The 19,827-nt window shown below is 51.4% G+C and overlaps 1 protein-coding gene across 13 annotated transcripts in view; it reads right to left on the bottom strand.

The window, feature by feature from the left end:
* The window catches only part of TSC1 (TSC complex subunit 1), a 49,779-nt gene that overhangs the window by 11,625 nt on the left and 18,327 nt on the right, over positions 1-19,827 (bottom strand). For 12 of the 13 annotated variants that reach the window (XM_019420694.2, XM_019420688.2, XM_019420686.2 and 9 more), the window contains 14 exons: positions 19,222-19,325; positions 18,082-18,234; positions 15,516-15,660; positions 13,849-14,003; positions 13,400-13,473; positions 7,035-7,210; positions 6,215-6,330; positions 5,787-5,898; positions 5,185-5,303; positions 3,720-3,789; positions 2,968-3,072; positions 2,152-2,710; positions 1,082-1,125; positions 328-494 (listed from right to left, as the gene is read on the bottom strand). In XM_019420694.2, coding sequence (XP_019276239.1) covers positions 328-494; positions 1,082-1,125; positions 2,152-2,710; positions 2,968-3,072; positions 3,720-3,789; positions 5,185-5,303; positions 5,787-5,898; positions 6,215-6,330; positions 7,035-7,210; positions 13,400-13,473; positions 13,849-14,003; positions 15,516-15,660; positions 18,082-18,234; positions 19,222-19,325 — 2,099 coding nt within the window. The remainder of the gene's footprint in view (positions 1-327; positions 495-1,081; positions 1,126-2,151; positions 2,711-2,967; positions 3,073-3,719; positions 3,790-5,184; positions 5,304-5,786; positions 5,899-6,214; positions 6,331-7,034; positions 7,211-13,399; positions 13,474-13,848; positions 14,004-15,515; positions 15,661-18,081; positions 18,235-19,221; positions 19,326-19,827) is intronic. The other variant, XM_019420695.2, reaches the window with a different exon arrangement.

Here is a 19,827-nt window from a genome sequence, read left to right on the forward strand (position 1 = left end):
ATAGAACAGCTTTAGGAGAGCCGGTTTCATATTTGGAGAAACAAAATGATCCTTTGGCCCTGTTGTCATCACAGCCAATTACGCACAAACAAACAGGTCCCCTGTCCCACGGTGTCCGAGGGCGGCAAGCCAATTCGGAGATCCGGCCGGTCACGTCTCGGCCTCGGAGACCGAGCGGCGGCCCCTGGCCCCACGGGGAGCACAGCTAGGCCTGAACCCCCGGGCCTCGACGCAGCCGCGGCTGTTTGCAGACTGTCGTGCTGACACGAGACCACACGCAGCCTCGGCCGAGCCGCCGCCCCAACCCCCCCTCCCCCGGATGCTCACCATGGCGGCGTTGTGCTCCTCCAGAGCCGCCGCCCTGGTCACCCGACGGAGGAGTCGCCTGTTCCGGAGAGCGTGCTGCTGCCTCTTAAAACGCTCATAGAGCAGCTGGTTGTGCAGTAAAAGCAACTGGTTACGGAGGGTGCGGATCTCATCTGAGGGAGGAGAGCCTGATTTTAAAGCAGAGGGAGGGTGGCAGAGATGCCTTTTACAGAAGGTTCGATCGAGACCCTCCCGTGGCTGCTAGCCCAAGAAACGCAATTCTTCGAGAAACAGGTCAGCGCTCCTTTTGCACACGACCACGTGGGTCTCGGCAACAGCCATTCGTTAGAAGGGGAAGACGACTCACTACCCATCTCCGCTTTGAAGGAACACAAGAGGGACCGATGCGGGAGGACTCCCGGGGACTTTCCCACACCGTTACTCAAGGCTCCTCTCTTCCCTGCCCTGTCGTGCTCTCCCCCAGGCACGCCTCTGGTACCACTGGCCTCCCTGGGGTCTTTTCGAGGGAAGCCCGGCAGGAGGGCTGCACGTTCGGCACTCCTACTCACAGGCACTTGCCATGTGCCACTTGTCAAAAGTAGGAAATGCTGGCTTCCCAACACCTGACACGCTAGAGGCCGAGCAGATATGCCAGCTGGAGCCGTAGCAAAGGGGACACCCGTTCCCACAGCGCATGCCTCCTCCAGGGACAGAAAAGGCGGCAAGCACACAGGACCCACACGGGCTGGGTTTGGGGCTCAAGTAACAACTTTACCTCCAAAGTGGGTCCAGTCGACAGACTTGCTGGGTAAAGACAACCTAGGAAGAAAGGTTTGGGGTGAAACAAAGTTACCGAGCTCGCCTGGGAAACCTCCTCCGGACCTTTCAGTGCAGCAAGGCTAGAGCCCTTCCTTGCGGTCAAAGCATCAGAGGGATAAGAAAGTTCCAATAGCCAGGGCCGTGGGGAGTTCGAGGCAGCAGCATACATCGGATGCAGGGCCGGCGCCCACACCAAGCAGGACCCAGTCTCCAGGGTGGAGGGGCCCTCGCTCGGTGCGCGCTCAGGCCGGCCTCTGCTCGGCTCTCCAAGGCGACGGAGTGATCAAACACACTGCCGGCTATTTCAACCCTCTGCACTGCACTACACGGGCAAGTAGCCAAGTTTAAGGAGAAAGTAGGTAATTTACCTGAGCGTGTTACACCACATCTCATTCAAAAAGGGAAATCTCTTGTCAAATTCTACCTGAGGTTATTATATTAGAGACCCTGTTTAGCAACAGCAGAGGATTCAGGCTCTGGATTGGGGATTCCCTTACCCCCTCCCTAGCTAACCGGTGCAAAGGGTAATAAATGAAGGGTTGGAACAGCGGCTTGGACAGGATTCGTCTAAGAAACCCTACGTGTGAGTGCGGGTGTGGAGGAGGGGGCAGGCCACCCCAGCCTCATACTGAAATGCTGCCGACTTTACCTTCCCTCCAAGGAGCTGTGCCACCAAAACAGAAAGAACAATCTACAGCTAGATAAGGAAACGCTGGGACAAACCTCCCTGTGCCACCTGAATACCACAACCTCATCCTCCGATTTTCGGAGCAGCCGTGAATGTGTCTGAGCTTCGTCACGGTACGGCGGCAGGGTCGGCGGCCCCGGGACCGCCGCGGTCAGGTGCGTGTGGACGCGACACGGTCCCGCACACGCAGAGGTGCCAGACTGGAAGGGCACTGACAGACACGGGGGAGCCAGCTGCCTCCATGAGCACGGGGAACGAGTCCCGTGTCCGTCCCTGACTGCCTGTATTTTCTGATGAAACCGGACATTGAAAGGGAAGAGAACGGGCTGGGGCCTTACCTGTTCAGCTCCTTGCTGTGTGCGTCCGCTCCCTGCTGTATCAGTCTATCCAGTATTTCCACTGGGGAGGTAGAGGGCGCATGGTCTTCCTCCGCGTTTCCTTTCGCTTTCTTTAACAGTTCCTTGGTCTTCTTGCCGACGAAGTGATGGGCGGTCTTTGGCAATGCCACCTCAAAAAGATGCTCGTAAGGGGGAGGCTGCCCACTTCCAAGGCCCACGCCCCTCTGAGGCGGGATTTTACAAGGGCTGGGAGTGAGGATGTTGGTCTCCAGCGACGCCTGGCGCTCCCTGTTCCCGGCAGGGCTCTCGCTGGTGCCTCCACAGGGCAGATCTATGGGAGTAAAGGCTTGCTTTGGTGCGTCAGGCCCAAGCTTGTCCAGGGAGGAGTTTAAAGGCTCAGGGTTCACACTGGTGCCGTGCGCGACGGAGGCGGCCGAATGGGTCTTCCGAGGGCAGCCCGGGAGACTGTCCCGGTAGAAGGGAGAGTCGAAGCCTCCTCGAGGAACCAGGAGCTCGGCGTCAGCTGTGGTGATCTCGGAGAGCTCTTTAGATATTGCCGCTGAGAGGAGGGAGGGAGACAGGAGGCGCCACTGTAAACGGGCCATCTGGGTGAGGCCGGGCCGTGGGGGCTGTGTGATGCCGAGTGCCACCCAGGGCGACACGTAAGACCCAGAATGAGACTCCCATCTTCTACCCCCTGGAGAAGAAAAGCCCAGCAAGCCTGGGAGCGTCGACACTAAATCCCGGTTTTAGGGCACAATGAGCGCTTTGTCATCGAGTGGCGATCCCGTCCGGGCCCAGAATCCCACACCTCACCTTCTTCTTTATCTTTTTCAACACTATCTTCTTCCGAGGCCAGGTCCCCTAGAAACCCTGGAAGGTCACTGAGAGTGACAGAACCTTTGCTGCCAGGTAGCTCTTCTAAAGAGAAACAAAGACAGCGCGAGTCAAAAAAACACACTGGTAACCCCCACAACCGCAAAGCTGTTCCACTGCAGAAGACGCCATCACGACTCGTCCTGCTGAATGCACGGAGGAGCGCGCGGGGCGGCTCTCCCTGGAGCTACTCCAGAAAGCTATAATCAAGGGTCTGATTAAAGGTATGGAAGATTAATCCCACAGAAAATAAAATCTTTTTTTTTTTTATAGTTTTATTTATTTTGAGAGCAAGCAGGGGAGGGGCAGACAGAGAGGGAAAGAATCCCAAGCAAGCCCCGCACTGTCAGTGCAGAGCCCGACGAGGGGCTCAGACTCACGAACTGTGAGATCATGACCCGAGTCGAAACCAAGAGTCAGATGCTTCACTGAGCGGCCCCCGGGCGTCCCTAAAATCCTCTATTCTAAGGTCTCAGGGAACAGATAAAACCGTCTGACCAGTGCAAAACACAGGCACTCCACCACAATAGCTTAAAAGCACTTTTTTGGATGTTATTATTAGATTGGTTTTTAGAACTGATTATGTTTCATTATCTCTGGGCTTCAGCGTTTGTGGTGTTCCAGAATTTTCTTGTTTCCACATCTAACCCAAGAGGAGACAAGCAACGCCTAGTGTTACCCAGAGACCTTACCTAATCCTCTGTCATTCGGAAGATGGTGTTGTCTGTGTAGACAGGGCCTTGCTGAATCTGTTCTCTCTTCCTGAAAAGACAGGCATCATTTACATGACAAGGCAGGAAACTGCATACGTGTTCTCTTATGTAAGAGAAATACCCTAAAACGCTAAAGCGCTAACAAGTTATAAAGAAGTTTAAAGTTTAGCTCAGTGGTTCTCAAAGTGTTTGGTACCAGGATGCCTTTAGAGTCTTAAGAACTGAGAGTTCCGTGAGCTTTTCCTTTATGGGGTTCTATCTATTGATAGGCAACCGTATTAGAAATCAAAACAAGAAGTTTTTTAAATACTTACTAATTCACTTAAAAAGAACAAACCCACTACGTGTAAACACGAACGACATAACCTTCTATGAAACGCAACTATAGCTCCCAACACAAAACAGTAAGAACTCGAGTGAGAAGACTGAAGTGTCCTCCGTGTTGCCAGCTCTCCTGGCTGGACGGCAGATTCCCGCCCTGCCTCTCCCTGTAGCCCTGCCCCGCGCTACCCTGGCGACGCCGCTAGGCCCCGTGTTAAGCAGCCACGCAAAGACTTAATCTTTCCTATCACACCGAGACCTGACGGAGTCATTCCGTGAACTTAGGTGCAGCGTGGACTCCGAAGCCGTGGCACCTGCCCTTCGTCCTGCGTTCGAATCCACTGGCCTGCTCTGTACCCCGAACACACCTCTACGTCCGCCGCCTCTGGTAACGCCACGCACGGAAACATTCGAAAGGCGCTGGCTCGCCACATGGCGCAGAGCTCCCCAACGTGCAAATATTCACCACGCGACATCGAAAACTCAATTATTCCCCAAGATCCCCAGGACTTTCCAGTCTCATCACAAAAGTCTCGGGGACACCATCCAGATCATGGTAGCAGAGAGCAGCCGTTTCGTATCCTGACCTCGCCCGAGAGGTGAATTTTATCACTGGCAACAAAGACTGTCCATCGACTATTTTGAAGTGACAGGCTCAGCTGGTCACGTAAGCAATGGCCTGTCTCCTACTCAGGTCTGCATAACCGCAGTCTGTCTGTCTGTCAACCGTTCCTTCAGATTAAACCGGTGCTCCGTGAAAAACGCAGCCGGTCCAGCACCAACTCAAGTAACGGCACCAGTGCCCACGAAGTAGCTTGTGTTTTATCAAAGAGAATCGTAAACGTGCGTGGTCTCAAGGGTCGCGATGTCATAAAATTAATCACTTTTATTGCTTTCTATAGAGACTCTTAAGGTACTGGTGTTTTTGGTTTTTTATCTTCCCCCCCTTAAACTGAAGAAACACGTTAAGGAAGAAGGAGGCCGTGCCCCCGGACGGTTTGGTGCCCGCCCTGATGTGTGCCAGGGGCCGGCTGTTCCCGCCCACCATACCGCACTCGAGAGCAAACGCCGACCGGGTCAGGAGGGCAGAGCAGGAGGGTACCGCAGGCGAGCGCGAGCGTACCTTCCTGGGGGGCGTGGCCGTGGCCTGCAGGACGGATGGGTGAACGTAGTCGTCCGGGTGGCAGAGTGGGGCTGGAGGAGGAGAAGTTGCTGGGGTTCCCAGAGGAGTCCCTTTTCCACCTGTTCACAGACGACACACACACCATCACTAAGCCTATTAGAAAACTCTGAATTTTTTCCAACCGGACTGTAAAGAAAGCCGCCAGACTTAACTTTCTAGGGATCTAGAGTTGTTGTTTTGGTCCACCTTCTATGTTCTTAAAGCCCCAAGGTTCGCATCAAGCATCCAAAACAGGTTTACTGGGGCACCTGGGTGGCTCAATTGGTTAAGTGTCTGACTTCGGCTCGGGTTGTGGTCTCATGGTTCTCGAGTTTGAGCCCCACACCAGGTGAGCCCTCGTTTTTTCTCTCTGCACCCCAACTCTCCTCCCTCCCCGCCTCTCGCTCACTTGCGCTCTCTCTCTCTCTCAAACAACAAAACAAAACAAAAACAGGTTTACAACTGTCAGCAGCCCAAACTCACCATCAGACCTAAGAGACAGTTCCTTGCCCTACCCAGCAGGCCCAGACCAAGCAACCGAGCCCAGCCCCAGACACACGTACCAGTTGTACCAAAGACTTTACTGTAAGGGTGTGACAGGTCAGGTGGGACGTTTCCAGGAGAAGTTGGAGGAGTGGTCATACCACAAACCATAGATGGGCTCCAGAGAGTAGCCTGGGAAGTTAATAAGGCACGTCAGCAATGAGAAATGAGCACCAGGCCATCCCCAAGCCTTAGTCTATCCAAGACGAAACGGAAACAGGCATCTTATTAAGGCTCTACTGTGAGACAAGACGCGTTCTGTAAATCTAGACTCCAAGAGAAACCCAAGTGGCAACAGTAACTAACTGCCCTAATACCACGCATCCTTGAAAACCAGTCCTAAAATGAGCAGCGTCAGATTTTCCCAACCACATGCTAAAGCCCGACCCAAATGGGCAACTTCCCCAGCAAGGAGAGAAGCGAGCAGGCGCGCTCTTTAACACCATACTTGTGGCGGCTCAGCCAGCAGCCGTGTTGATGGGGGACTCAGAGTCTGAGGTGGCTGCCCGGGCGTATTTAACAATGTCAGCCGAGAGCTGGAATAAGGGGTCGAGGTAGCACTCCCTACAATGAAAGGGCAAGAGCACAGCAGGTTAGTGTGTGACTTTAGATTATTCTGGAAAAGAAAAAAATTACGGCACTTTAAACCATTAGATGATATGCACATTTAAAAAAAAAACTAAGGGGACTCCCAAGGCACCAGGGACGAAGTAACGTCTGCACGGCTCTTTAAATGCTCTTTGGAAATAAAGTTCAGTAAGGCCTAATGTCCAAGGAAGCGTCAGCGGGGAGAAAGCACAGCCTTGAGAAAGCACAGCCGGGATGATACCCGTAATGGGTACTGCCTATGGATAAGCCCACCTTTTCTAGAAACCAATTCTATGTCGTCCAGACTCACTGGAACTGGGTCAGTGCTACAACCCGCAGGGCCTCACTACAACTGCCTGTAATGAATGTAGAAAGACTCCCCGCCTAGAAGCCGAGTATTTTTCCTTTTCGGAAACGTGTTAAAAACCCACTCCCGAGTCTGCTGGCAAACTGTCGGGTGGGAGATACAGGAGATCGAGGATGCGGGACTCTAAATTAAGTGGGACAGAGGAATTAATCAGGAGAAACTGGAGGCGAATTCTAATTTTAAATATTTGGGAAACCGTTCCTAGGAGCTGAAGTGAAGTCTTACTCCGGGAAGAGACAATGAAGTTGACAAAAATCAACGGTGTTCTCCAGAGACAAAGCTATAGAGCAGTAAGAACCGAAGTCACTCTCACCACAGCTATTCTGCGTGTCGACGTAAGGGCTGGCGGCCACATCGGCCGCACGATGAGGAAAGTGTGCTGACACCTGGGGGGACACAGAGTCGCCGTCTTCATACGAGGCTTCTGTGGGGTCCAGAGAGATTTTGGCACACTCTATCACAACATCGTGCGTTTCTAATCTCTTCCACCTGGAGAAGGCAACACAAGTTAAGAAATGCAAGGTGTAATCCATTTTCTCAAACAACCAAAGGCTTAAGAATGCTAACTTGGGGCCGGGCACAGAGCTAGGACTGGCCAAGGACGAGGCTGAAGCATGCCAGCCCAAAGAGTAAACGGTACTGGCACGCTAAGAATCAGACCTAAGGCCTCCCTATTTAAAATGGTGACATCCGATTATCAGAAACGAATCTGAAACCAAAACGTCATCAACACAAGACTAGAAAGAGCCTCAAAAGAGAACTACACAGAGCAGTTGCTAGGGGGAAATCTCCCTCAGAACAGAGGGCATCGAAGAACAGGGAGACTTGGAAACTGCCAGGGAGCAGAGGTCGATTCGAGGTCACTAATCGAAGGCTGGGGAGTTCTAATCCATCGCTAGACCGGAAAGACGCCACAGAAAGACTCAAACCCAGAGAACGCCCACGAGAACGTGTTTAAGATCGTCCAAAGATTCCTGTCACGTGATCCACAGTTACACCTCTAGGCTTTAGGAAATCGACACACATCAGGACGGACGATACCCAGCACAGCTTATAGGGCAGAAAGAAAAAAAGAAATAACCCAAAGTCAAACCACGGAGACATATTCTAGAGAAGAAAAATGATCATACCATCATGAAAAAGCATGCTTTCCGCAGGTCAATGGCTGCCAAGAGTCAGGAAGGACACCGACCACAAAGGACACGAAGGAAACTTGCGGGCAACGGAACATTCGTTATCGTGACCGGACTTTTGTCAGAACTTAACAAAATTGACGAATCTTAGTGTATATAGACTACACCTTCCTAAAGCTGATTGGAAAAATCACGTTTCCAAAGATTCAGTGACATAAGATGGTCAGGGTATGAGCTTAAATGAAGAAGGGATTCAAAACTACTCAGAGATATGCCCACAAAGTGATGGAGATGACCACACGAAGTATTCCAACTAAAAGAACTGAAGTCAAGAGTGATAGTCTTTCCCCTTTCCACCTGTTCAACATTTGCCAAATGCTCTACAAAGCCCTAACGATGAATGCAGCATCCACCTGCTCCAGTACAAACTTCCTTTCAGACCACGTAATTTCGCCATACGGGTTCCTAAGTAAGTAGCAATCCGGCAAGACTCTCATTTTCACGTTCCCAACTTTACAGAAAAGCAGCCCAGCACTAAGGGCACTCCGTGGGTTTACCCCAACAAAACATCTACTCCTCCTCCACAACTGTTCTAGAATGTTCTTCAATCTGAGATGCTGAAAATGGGATCTCAAATACAGAACAAGAGTCCAGGGCGTAGGCAGCATCCCCAAGAGGAGAGCCGTTCGAGGTCACTGCCACACATCTGGTCTACGCGGTTGCTAGCTGTCCGTGGTGTCTGTGTGTATGGGCAGCAGCCTCCGCCTGGTGTGTTCTCAGCGTGACCGGCAAAGGGACGGAGTGAGAGCAAGGATCAGGCTGCTTACGTAGGAACGTTGATTTGAGAGAAGAAAGTGAGAATCGTAACACAGTAGGAATGCGTTCAGATGTCTGACGTCGTCACGAATACGTGTACTCACAGTATTTTCCTCGATTCTCAAAGGGACTCTCCGTACTTTAATCTCTCGGAAACCGGGAAGTAAAATCTCATCGGTTGGGTGTCAGTTTTTGTGGCATCTTTTGTTCTTTCGCGGGCGAACATGAAACAGAAGTACTCCACGGCATCTTACCTCAGTCAAACACGGTAGTTGCAAAAGCCTTCGTAGGATTAAAAGGCCCCTCCCATGCCACGCCCCTCAAGCGCTTCGGCAGCTGTTTCCAATTCTGTCGGCCGAACTGGTACCCTGCCTGCGTATTTCTAAATACGCTCTGAGCTCTCAATTTCCTGATGTACAGATCACGTATCATCTGTTAACTTCCTATGACAGTAGGTGACGAGGTAGGCCACTTCCCTACACCCTTTTCCCTCCTCCCTGATGCTCTCAATAGATGTGTATCACGTGTTGCTTTATTCTCAAAATCGGTTTTCGACAATCATTATGACTATGTAAGTACTACGCGCTAGCCGAAGAGTGTAACACGAGATTTCCCTTTCTGTTCGATTTAGTTTGTCCCAGAGGTTGGATTTTTCTGTTTCTTTTCCTCAGTCTTCTGTGTATCTATTATAATTCTTCCTGAATTTACTCTAACAGCTCTGAAACAATGCCTAATGTAATTTTTACATAACGATATGCAAATAATCTGCCAGAATTATTACCCTCTCTCTAAATAGCTCCCTTCTGGAGCCCTGTCTCTCCCACGTCAGTTGAGACCGCTTGTTCTTAGCACTGCAATGCAGTGTTATCCCAAGACTTCCTTTGACCACGACCCTAGGTCAGGCCCCCTCATTTCCTGGACCCTGTGTCTCCCCCGATTCTCCTCTCCTTTTGATGGGACACGTGCTCCAGTAGTTAGCTGAGGAGGGGAAGGTGGGAGGTAAACCGGAGTCCTTGCATAGCTAAAAGTATCACGCTTGACAGGCAGTTTGGCTGGGTCTAGAATTCTAAGTGGAAAACCCTTTCGTCTCAATTAGTCTCAGAAGCTAACACCATTCCGACTTTATCCTTATGATGCATTTTGGTGTTTCCTCTCTCTAAAAGTTTTGTCCCTGGTGTCCTGAATTCACCACAATGAGCATTGAGACTTGGGAGCATTCTTTCTCACTGGTTGCGGCCGGGTGCCGGGTGAGCCCCTTCAATCTGGAAACGCGTGTCCGTCTGGAGATTTTCTTCTACTATGTCTTTTACAATTTCTTACCCCACAAAAGTTTTCTCCTCTCTTTTTAAAACTCTTTTTTTATGAGATGTCAGACTTCCTGGACTGGTTATTTTAAGTATCTTTCTGCTCAGAATACTCCTCCTCTCTATTCTTTGATTCTGTTTTCTGAGACACTCTCAACTCTATCTTCCAGGACTTTTGTCAAGGAATCTACTGTAGTAGCTCTCATTTTTCATTTTCAAGCGCTCTTTCTCAGTCTCTGAACGTTCCCCTCTGTGGCACTCTGACCTCTCCATGTGCTCAAATGCCCCATCTCAGTGGCTATGACATCTCTGTATTATCACGGTTCCTTTCTAGTTCCTTTTTCTCTTTAGGTTGGTCTCTTGTCTTCTGGGTTAGAGCTTTCTCCAAAAGCCAGATGACCCCTGCCTACGCGAAGGGAGCAAGGCTCTCTAAACTGGCCTGGGAGACTTCCAAGTTCATATCCTAGACTGAACATACTCCTCCGACTGTACAACCTCCCAAACCCACCAAGCCTACAGTAGGGATTCATTTCTTCTTAATATAAACCTACGAGAAGGAGAAGAATGGGAGAAGAGAGAGCAGCACGACAGGTTCCTGAAACTGGAAGGCAGGCGGCCCAGAGGTAACCGACGCCACAAATCCATGAAAGCAGAGCCTTAAGCTCCCTCTGTCTCAAAGCTAAAACTCAACCTGACTCATCCTGCAGAATCCTTCAAAAGGTACAGAATTTTTACACATCAAGTCCTTCTGGAACTGGAGAGGAGCACAGGTAGACAGGCCAGTTAGCATCGGGACGATAGGGTGAAAACTATTTGAGGGGCAGTTAGAGTCCCGAGGTCCCCTCCCCGACTCTACGCTCCCGGGCAGCAGAAATCTGGGCTATTCTCTGGAAAGGATAAGACACGGTTTCGGGACTGAGCTACTCCGGAAAGAGTTGAGGGTGTGAATACCACTCAAACAAGGGAACTAAGTGAGCGTGTCCACTCTGGATGTCGAGACCACCAGCCCCTCCCACGACCAGCCTCTTCTCCTCGGTGGCAGCCAGCCCCTCCCCAGGCTAGAGATCAGAAGACCCTTCTCCACAAAAACTCCACCAGCAAACTCGATACTGACGTCAGTATTTCCAAGCGATGCTCAGGGTGACACATGCAGGAGCTCAGAGGCAGTGAGCCCCACCCTGCGAACAGATCTCTCTGGCTCCTTACCCAGACGCAGGCAGACTGTCAGATCTTTGCAGAAAGCCTCGAAGACTTCAAAAGAACAGGAGTCAATGGATTACACGGGGAACAAACAACATTCGGCTTTCTCCAAGACGTGAAAGGCTGTAGCCCTGAAACCCAAAACAGCTACCGTAAAGAGGAGCATTTGGAGAACCGTAAAAAGCTCTCAGACGTTCAAAACACGGCGCTAGGCATGGGAACGTAGCCGCGACAGGACTGAATGCTAAAAACGAGGAAACCTTTAGAAGGAGCCAAAGAGCAAAGACACAAGAAAACAGGGGAGCAAAGAAAAGCAAAGAACCACTCTCTGAGGCCCCGATCCACATACCAACAGTGCCAGCCAGACACCACGGGGCAAGGAGATCGAGCACGAAATAACGAACGAGAGTTTCCTAGAGCCTAAAGATAAGAGTTTCCAGATTGAATAATGAGAACAGACTCTGACCAGGAAGTGCCAGAACGTGAGAGCAAGGAGAAGACTCTCCAGGCTCCCGCGGAGAAGAACACAGCAACACAGCCGGCAAGGAGTGAGAGCAGCTTTGGATTTCGACAGCAACACTGGCGGCAGGGTGGCGATGGAATGACGCCCTCCGAGCGCGGGACGACGAGGACTAGAGGTGTGCATCCCGCCGGGCAGCTGCTTCCTTTCTCTCAAGGCCACGAGAGGGTGCGCTCCATGAAAACAAGAGCAAACCGGGGAAAAAAGCCACGAGACGCAGGGGAGGGCAGGGAGGGGCAGAACGAAGCCGTGCACGAGGCGCGACAGACGGCCACGTCCCCGCTGCCACCGCTCTATCTGCTTAATGGAGGGACACAGCGTGCAGGTGAGCCCGGCCCGGATGCGCTGTGCTTAGTCGGTCCTGATTCAGCACTGACCAAGGCCCCGCTCTCCCTTCTCTGCCTGGATCGGCCCCCCAGGAGGACACTGCTGTGACCCGCTCCTGGAGGCGGGCCTCCGTGAGCCGAGCCACGCTGCCAGGTTCCGGCAGCACATCCAGGAGCCGGGCTCGCCACGGGCCTTGCCAGATGCGCGGACTCCGGTGAGCCCGGGTTCTCGGGACTCATTCGGGAATGACCTTGCCCACCGGCTTCCCCTCCAGAGGCTCCGCTAAAGTCTCAATGAGGGAAGCCGGGTGGACACTCAGACACTGGGCTCTTCCTCGCGTCTCCTGCACACCTTCATCTAATGGTGACAAGACTGCCCTTTCCTTAGCCTGGCCTGGCCTCCTCATCAGCTTTCCAAAGCCCAACAATACATGTGGTCAAACTCTAAAGAAAAGAAAGAACGATCCACATAAAAGCAAGAACAGTGGGCTCCCTCGAGTGGGACAGGGAACAGGGAGAAAGACGGCTGGGAATGTTCATCTGGGACGCCGGGCGGTGGCTGCACGCACAGGTATTCACGTGATGCGTTAAACTTTACACACACACTCTGTCTCCCTCTCCACAGCCAGCATCTCTCACACACAGTAAGTGGCTGTACGGTGACTGAGGCTCCGAGTGGCAGAGAGAGGGCCTGCGGGGTGAGGTTCGCCGTGAGAGGACCGGGCAGTGGGAGATCCCCAGATGTCAGCATCTGTGGACCAGTTTCCCCAAAAGGGGTTCAAGCCTCGGCCGAGGGAGCCGTGAGCCAGAGAAAAGTTGGGGGAGGAGCTGAGCTTCTCACGGATCCACGCAGAGAACGTCACTCCCTTCCCTTCTCAGTCTGGACTCGGCCCTGCCCTCCCCCACGCCAGGTATCCTCAAAGAGGAAGCCTCCAGGTGCGATTTCTCCAGGGAGCACACCCGGAAACTTCTCAGGGTCCCACGGAGGACGGCAGTGGCCTGCTTCCACGCAGGCGGAGTCTAACAACTCAACGTCCACACCTGCCACAACCCGCTTGTTTTCAACCACACACCGCATGGCCTGCCTCACACGGTCACGGGCGCCACCGAGCTGGGAGCCTTCCCGGGGTTCTGTAGGACAGCTGTCCGCACCGCACCTGCCTCCACTCTGCGGAAAGAGTTATTCTCTGCCTGCGAGGAATGTGTCTTAGACTCATACAAAGTTTTAGCTGTACCAGTCCTTCAAAACACTGTGATTCCCTAAGTAGAAGGGCCTCTGTTTCCAAATAATACCTCCATCTAGGACATCGCCTACATCACATGATTAACCTGTCAGGGAGATGCTGCAAAATTCTGAGTCGCCGGCTCCATTTCTATACCTTCGAGGGTCCAGTTCGTGGTCCTTGGATCCAGTCACTAATTCCGGGTGAATTCGCACATGCTCCATCATCGGCTAGAAGAGTTTGGGGTGACAAATTACAAAAAGCTCAATCTCTGCGCTATCTCCACACAATGGAATATTACTTGACAATAGAAAGAAACGAGGCCCCGACGCCCGTCACAGCCTGGGTGGACCCGACCCGTCACACCACTCCCAGAACACCACGTACGGGGTGCTTCCGTTTCTGGGAAACGTTCGTTCGTTGGGACAGGCCGGTCTACAAAGGCAGAATGCACGTCAGCGGTTGCCTGGGGCTGGGGCTGGGGCTGGGGCTGGGCGGGGGAAGCCGAGCTTCTGCTCAAAATCTGTCTACCTCTGAACACGGAAGCCCCAGCCGCGGGCCGCGTGCATGGGACGCGGAGTATCAAATGGGCGGTCTTCACTTACCCTGACCACCTCTTCGAAAGTGTCCAAGTTCTCCTTCATACTGTAGTGAGAGCGTAGAAAGGAGACAAAGTTGCAAGGGTACATTCCATAGAGGCGATGAAAAAGAGCGTAGACGCTGGCGTGGAGATGGACAAGATAGATTTCCGTCACGTGGCCTAAAACGGGAGACCGCAGACAGGAGACTCAGCCGGACGCGAGGCGACGTGTGCAAAGTGCAAAGCAGGCACGAGCACGTGGCTGCCGGCACGACCTGTGGTCACTTGCCGCCGCCTCGCTCCAAAGACAGCAAGCGAGCGTGTTGGGCTGAGATGCAGATCCGAGCACCTCCGACACCCCCGTCTAAAGTCCGTCAGTGGCTCCCTCTGGCCTTTGGATACACTCCAATCTACTGAGAGTGACCCATAAAGGCTCCTACCCATCCAACCTCTCCGGTCCTCTCCAGTCTCCACCCGACATTCTCACAACACTGACCTTTCTCATGATAATCACTCTCCCTAAAATTTGCTGTGGTTTTTTTTAAAACCTCTTTTTAAACCTTAAGCGAACGCTAGGCCACACACGGGGCTCAGCCTCACAACCCCGAGATCGAGAGGCTCACACTCTACCGACTGAGCCGGCCAGAAGCCCCCCGCCTAAAATTTGTCATGATACTTCTCCACTGCCCTGTTCGGCAGCGTTTCTTGAGAACGGCACTGTCTCGCTCAGCCCGGGCCCTCAGCGCCTGGTACATCACAGGAGCTCAGATACTGGCCAAACGAACTGACAGATCCTTTTGCAACCGGTGTGTAGTCTTAGCTATGCAGATCTGGAACTACAGGAGCGAAAAACCTATTATCCAGAAACCAGCCTAAGGAGCCGAGAGCGGGGGAAAGTCAGCACTTGGTTCATCAAGTCTCACGCAGACCCCGCAGAAAACCCAAGGTCCACAGCGTCCGTAAAGCTCCTCCCTAACAGCGGACAGACCACCCCTTTCCGCCCAGGAAGAGCCTACTGAAGAAGCCAGCATCACGCGGGTCCTGCACTTGTTACTCAATTCCCTACAGAAAGCTCCAGCCTCCGGTGTCACGTGGCTTAATGCTTCATGTTCGCAACAGGAGTAGCTGGTGCCGGGCTCGCCAAAAGATCCCAAGTATCACAGGCCCACGGCTTCAGAATCATTTGATAGAGCTGGACTACCTGCCAATATGGGGAAAAAATCCCACCACGCTCAGAACGAGCGCCCCACTCGGGACACACCGCGTTTTCCCTCCTCCTCCTCCGCATAGAGGAGAGGGGTTCTCAGAACCGGAGGTTTGCGTTTTGTGACAAGAGACCAGCAGACGAAGACAAAAAGGTTCCACAAGCTTAGTCCTGTACTGCCACGACATGGATTGAGGGTGTTTTGATAAGATTGAAGTTTACCGACAGCTAGGAAGTTTTACATCCTACCAGTTTCCCTGACAACTGATCCTTCTAAGCCAGCAAAATAAGGAAGGTGTCCCACAGTCCTGATTCTTATTCGTGCTGACAGTGGCCGCACCCAACGTATTTCCTCAACTGGTCAGTGACGACCACCCATGCCAGCTAGAAAATTCTACCTGTCCTTCCCTTACAGCTCATGACCTGTTAAATCGGTAAGAAAAGCATCTACCTGGTAGGGAACAACAGGCATGTAAGGACACCTTTACCTGGTTTCTTCAGGCACCACGACGAAAGACGGCCAAAAATATCAAAGAAATCATGAAGGTGCTGCTTCCCCGACTGTGGAATCATTGGTAGCATGGTTATCAACACTAAGACACCTGTTGTGAGGACAATGACATCGGTGTCCACCTGCAGAAGGAAAGGTCGAGCACGAAGAAACACCAGTTAGGCCCAGCATTCGGCTCAGCACTATCAACACACAGAGAAGCTGCTCTAAATTCTAAGGGGATCACAAACTAGAGCCCCCCCGCCCCCCACCACAGACTCGTTTCCTTATCCTCCAGGTTTGGGGGGAACAATACTGAATCACACTTGACTGTACTGAGTCTGATGCCCCTAGATAAACCCATCTGGGAGAGGAACTTCAACCTGACCTGAGGACGCCCAAGTCCTCCAGCCTGAGGATGCTGTACTTACAGCACTTGGACAGAAGCACGACAGGCTGCTTTTTAACAGAACAAAGGAACGCTACTGGTTTTGTTCATTTAACCAAATCCAAAAATATTTACTTTTTAACATCAATTTCAAAAACGCTACATATTGTCGAGTAGTTCACTTTTTTAAAAAAATTTTTTAATGTTTATTTATTTTTGCGAGAGACAGAGAGAGACCGAGCACGAGCGGGGAAGGAGCAGAGAGACAGGGAGACACAGAATCGGAAGCAGGCTCCAGGCTCCGAGCCATCAGCACAGAGCCCGACGTGGGGCTCGAACCCACGAACCTCGAGTTCCTGACCCGAGCCGAAGCCTGACGCTCAACCGACTGAGCCACCCAGGCGCCCCACGTATTTCACTATTGTTTAAAGGATTACAACAGAAATATAATTTAAGAAAAAATTAGCGTTATGCTACCAAGTCTATTTAATCGCTCAACTCCACAGCAGCATTCACAGACCAACAGATAAAAGAAGACATGGTGACCTCTGACCATGTCTTTAGTTAAATAGCAAGTCCTGTAACTTTAGGCCAATTGAAGACACTCGACACAACACCCAACAGATTGAGTCAAGTCAGAATAGCTACCGCTGCTCACCTGACCCCTCACTAACTCATGGATGTTTGCCAAGTAACTAGAATTCAGATTTAAGAAACGAGACATTGATCAAAAGACTGCCATGCAGGCTAAGACATTCATTATTCCCGTTAAAAAAGGAAATCTACGAGTCTGGAAATAAAGTCTCAAATAGATTTAGTTGTCACATTAAGCACTAAGCCTTTCGTCATGGCGGGTATCGATCTAACACGAAGAACGCAAAATACTGGTAGTTGAATCAAGACTACGTAACCAGTTCCAGTAAAAAGGACTAACCCTAATTTTGTCGAGGAAAATAGTCTAGCAGGGCCTGGCTAACAGTCCAGGAGTAATTTTAAAGTTCACCCATTTGGAAAAGGTAAGTATTTTACAATCTGAACTAAGCTGTGTGCCTCAAAATGGAGTTACAGTCTCACCAGAGTCATTCACTTAAAAAAATTAAGTTTTTAAAATCGTTCCTATTTTTTGCTTAACGTTCAACGCCTGTTTTTACGATACCCTACCAATGTGACTCCTTGGGATCCACCTCTAGGGGTAATGAAAGTTACCCTTGTTGGCAGAGACAAGAATCGATCTGTCGTATCAGATGACCGAGAGGTACTGCCACCCAGAAACAAATACTGCTGGATATTTTCACGTCTCTGTGAGATACAGGCAGTTAACATTCACCACATTTTCTTATTTTATAGATAGGAAACAAGTCCAGGAATTAGAACAGATTCAGCAAATAGCCTTGAGTATTTCAGCAAGCCACTGTCAAAACTAAAACCTAAAGTTCTATTCAGGTTGTGACTCGCTGTGTAGACAAATTGCACTAAATTTCGTGCAAAAAGGAGAATGCGACTCAGTAGGCCTTCTAGCAACAAAACTGTAATTACAGCTGCAAGTAAAGCACACTCCCAAATGGTTAAAAAGAGCGCTTGGCCATTTTTCTACTCGCTAAATGAGAATTTAGAAATAAGGGCTCCCCCAAAGAGAATCCAGATGCTTAACTGAGGGAAGACCGGACAACGATGGAATCAAAGAGGGCTGGGATTGGGGCGCCTGGGTGGCTCAGTCGGTTGGGCGTCCGACTTCGGCTCAGGTCACGATCTCCCGCTCTGTGAGTTCCAGCCCCGCGTCGGGCTCTGTGCTGACGGCTCGGAGCCCGGAGCCTGCTTCGGATTCTGTGTCTCCCTCTCTCTCTGGCCCTCCCCCGTTCATGCTCTGTCTCTGTCTCAAAAATAAATAAACGTTAAAAAAAAAAAATTAAAAGAAAAAAAAAGAGGGCTGGGATAATGTCGTCTCGAACCGACCTGAAGTATTGCCACATTTGCTTGGACAGAAGATACGGGACCGTCACCGGGACGCTCGGAGGACTTACTGAGTACCAACTGTGGATTACCTTATGTGCCAGGAAAGCCAGACACTAAAAGTTCCTAAACTCTCAACGTCTAGCTCGCTTGCTTTACAGTTACCGAGACTCGCAGAAACGACATTCAGAAAGCCGTTCCGTCCCAACCCTTGCACGCATCGTACCTTGAGACATTTGAGCAAAGAAGGCAAAAGAGGTGCTTGAGACAGCTTGTGCTTCCAGGGCGGCTGCAGCCTGATGACGTGGCCCAGCAACGACAGGGCGGGCAACCGCGAGGCGGCTCTGCCCACACAGTCGTTCATTTTGTCCAGGAGGTGCTGAAAATGTAAAAGAAGAGGGGACGCGCGTCTCAGCCAGGCTGGGAGGCGGGGGGGGGAGATCCTCACGTGAATGTATGGGGGTCACACGAACCGAGGTGGCGACGGTTTACTCCAGCCCCTCCAGACCTCGATCAAACAAAAGATTTTTAAAAACCACACTGGCAAATGAAATACGGTTGTGTTTGGCCTGAGACAAGGCAGTCAGTTGGCAAGTCTAGAAAAAAGGGGAGCAGGCTCCTTCCTGGACCCTCTCGTCAAGTGCGAATAAGCCCCTTCCTCCAGTACCCACTGGCCCCAAGCCTGCGGAGGGTCGCTGAAGCTGGGAGGGATCCCGCGGTAGCCACTTATTGCCGCTGGAGCCCCGTCCGCGTGGTTTGGCCCCAAATATAAATCAGGTGGTCGAGAAGTTAAAACTCAGCCCAGAAAAACAGCAAAACAAAACAAGACACACTGGAAAGGGCACACGGCGGCAAGGCCTCCGAATCCTAGTGAAGCCACTCGCATTGAGGATCTCAGCACTTACCAAAGTCCGCAATCATCCGCCACCCACAAAAATAAAACACGGAGGAGCCCTCGAGGCACCTGGTGCTCGGCAAACAGGGCTCGTCAATCAGCCCCGTCCGCCACCTGTACCACAGATTTCCCCACGTTGATTGAGTCTCAAGCCCTACTGCCAGCACGACGGGATCATGGGTACCTCATGGGTCAAACTGTCAGTGGACAATTACAGCACGGGGACGACAGGCTTTCTTGGAACAGCAACATCTTAGGAAACCTATGAAATATGCTTTCTTTTGTCAACGTCTCGGGAAACATGAATTCTGCAAATCATTTTCCTGGGTAGTTACAGTGCGGGAATGGGATCATCTGTGTTCTGGAGAAGTCGAGGCGGCAAGCTCTCAGACGGCACAGCGGGTGTGCGCAGAGGCCGTCGTGCTGGTAGAGAAGGGATTCGGCGCTCCCCCACGACGCCCCAGCGGTTACCTTATCGTGCGGCTCCTGCAGGGTCGTCAGGATGTGCAATACCGGCTGAGAACTGGTTTCCAGGTAATAATCCACTAAGGTGTTTACGAGCATCGGACCACGGTCTGGACAAAGGAAAGGGCGGTTGGAGACAGTTATCTCCTTTAGCGTTCTAAACTTACCTCACGTGGCGCCTGGCACAAAATCCAGAAAATGTTTCCTCATATGCTACCCAAAGTTACACAGGGCATTCTATTTTTGCCCCCTTGAGTTAATTTGGGTTTAACAGGATAATATCAAATTTACCTGCCTAAATATCCATAAAAGCACTGAAATGCTATCTTCTCTTTTTATTGCTTTTGATAATTATAAATTCGTAGGGGCGCCTGGGTGGCGTAGCAGGTTAAGCGTCAGACTCTTGGTTTCGGCTCAGGTCCTGATCTCACGGTTCATGAGATGGAGGCTTGTCGGGCTCTGTGCCGACGGCACGGAGCCTGCTCGGGGTTCTCTCTCCCTCTCTCTCTGCCCCTCTCCTACTCATTCTCTCTCCCTCTCTCTCTCAAAATAAATAAGTAAACCTTTAAAAAATAATAGTAAGATACAATAAAACTGTAATCAATCCACGTC

This window comes from Panthera pardus, unplaced genomic scaffold, assembly GCF_024362965.1.
Source record: "Panthera pardus isolate Hobbes unplaced genomic scaffold, ASM2436296v1 HiC_scaffold_20, whole genome shotgun sequence".
Taxonomy (NCBI): Eukaryota; Metazoa; Chordata; class Mammalia; order Carnivora; family Felidae; genus Panthera; species Panthera pardus.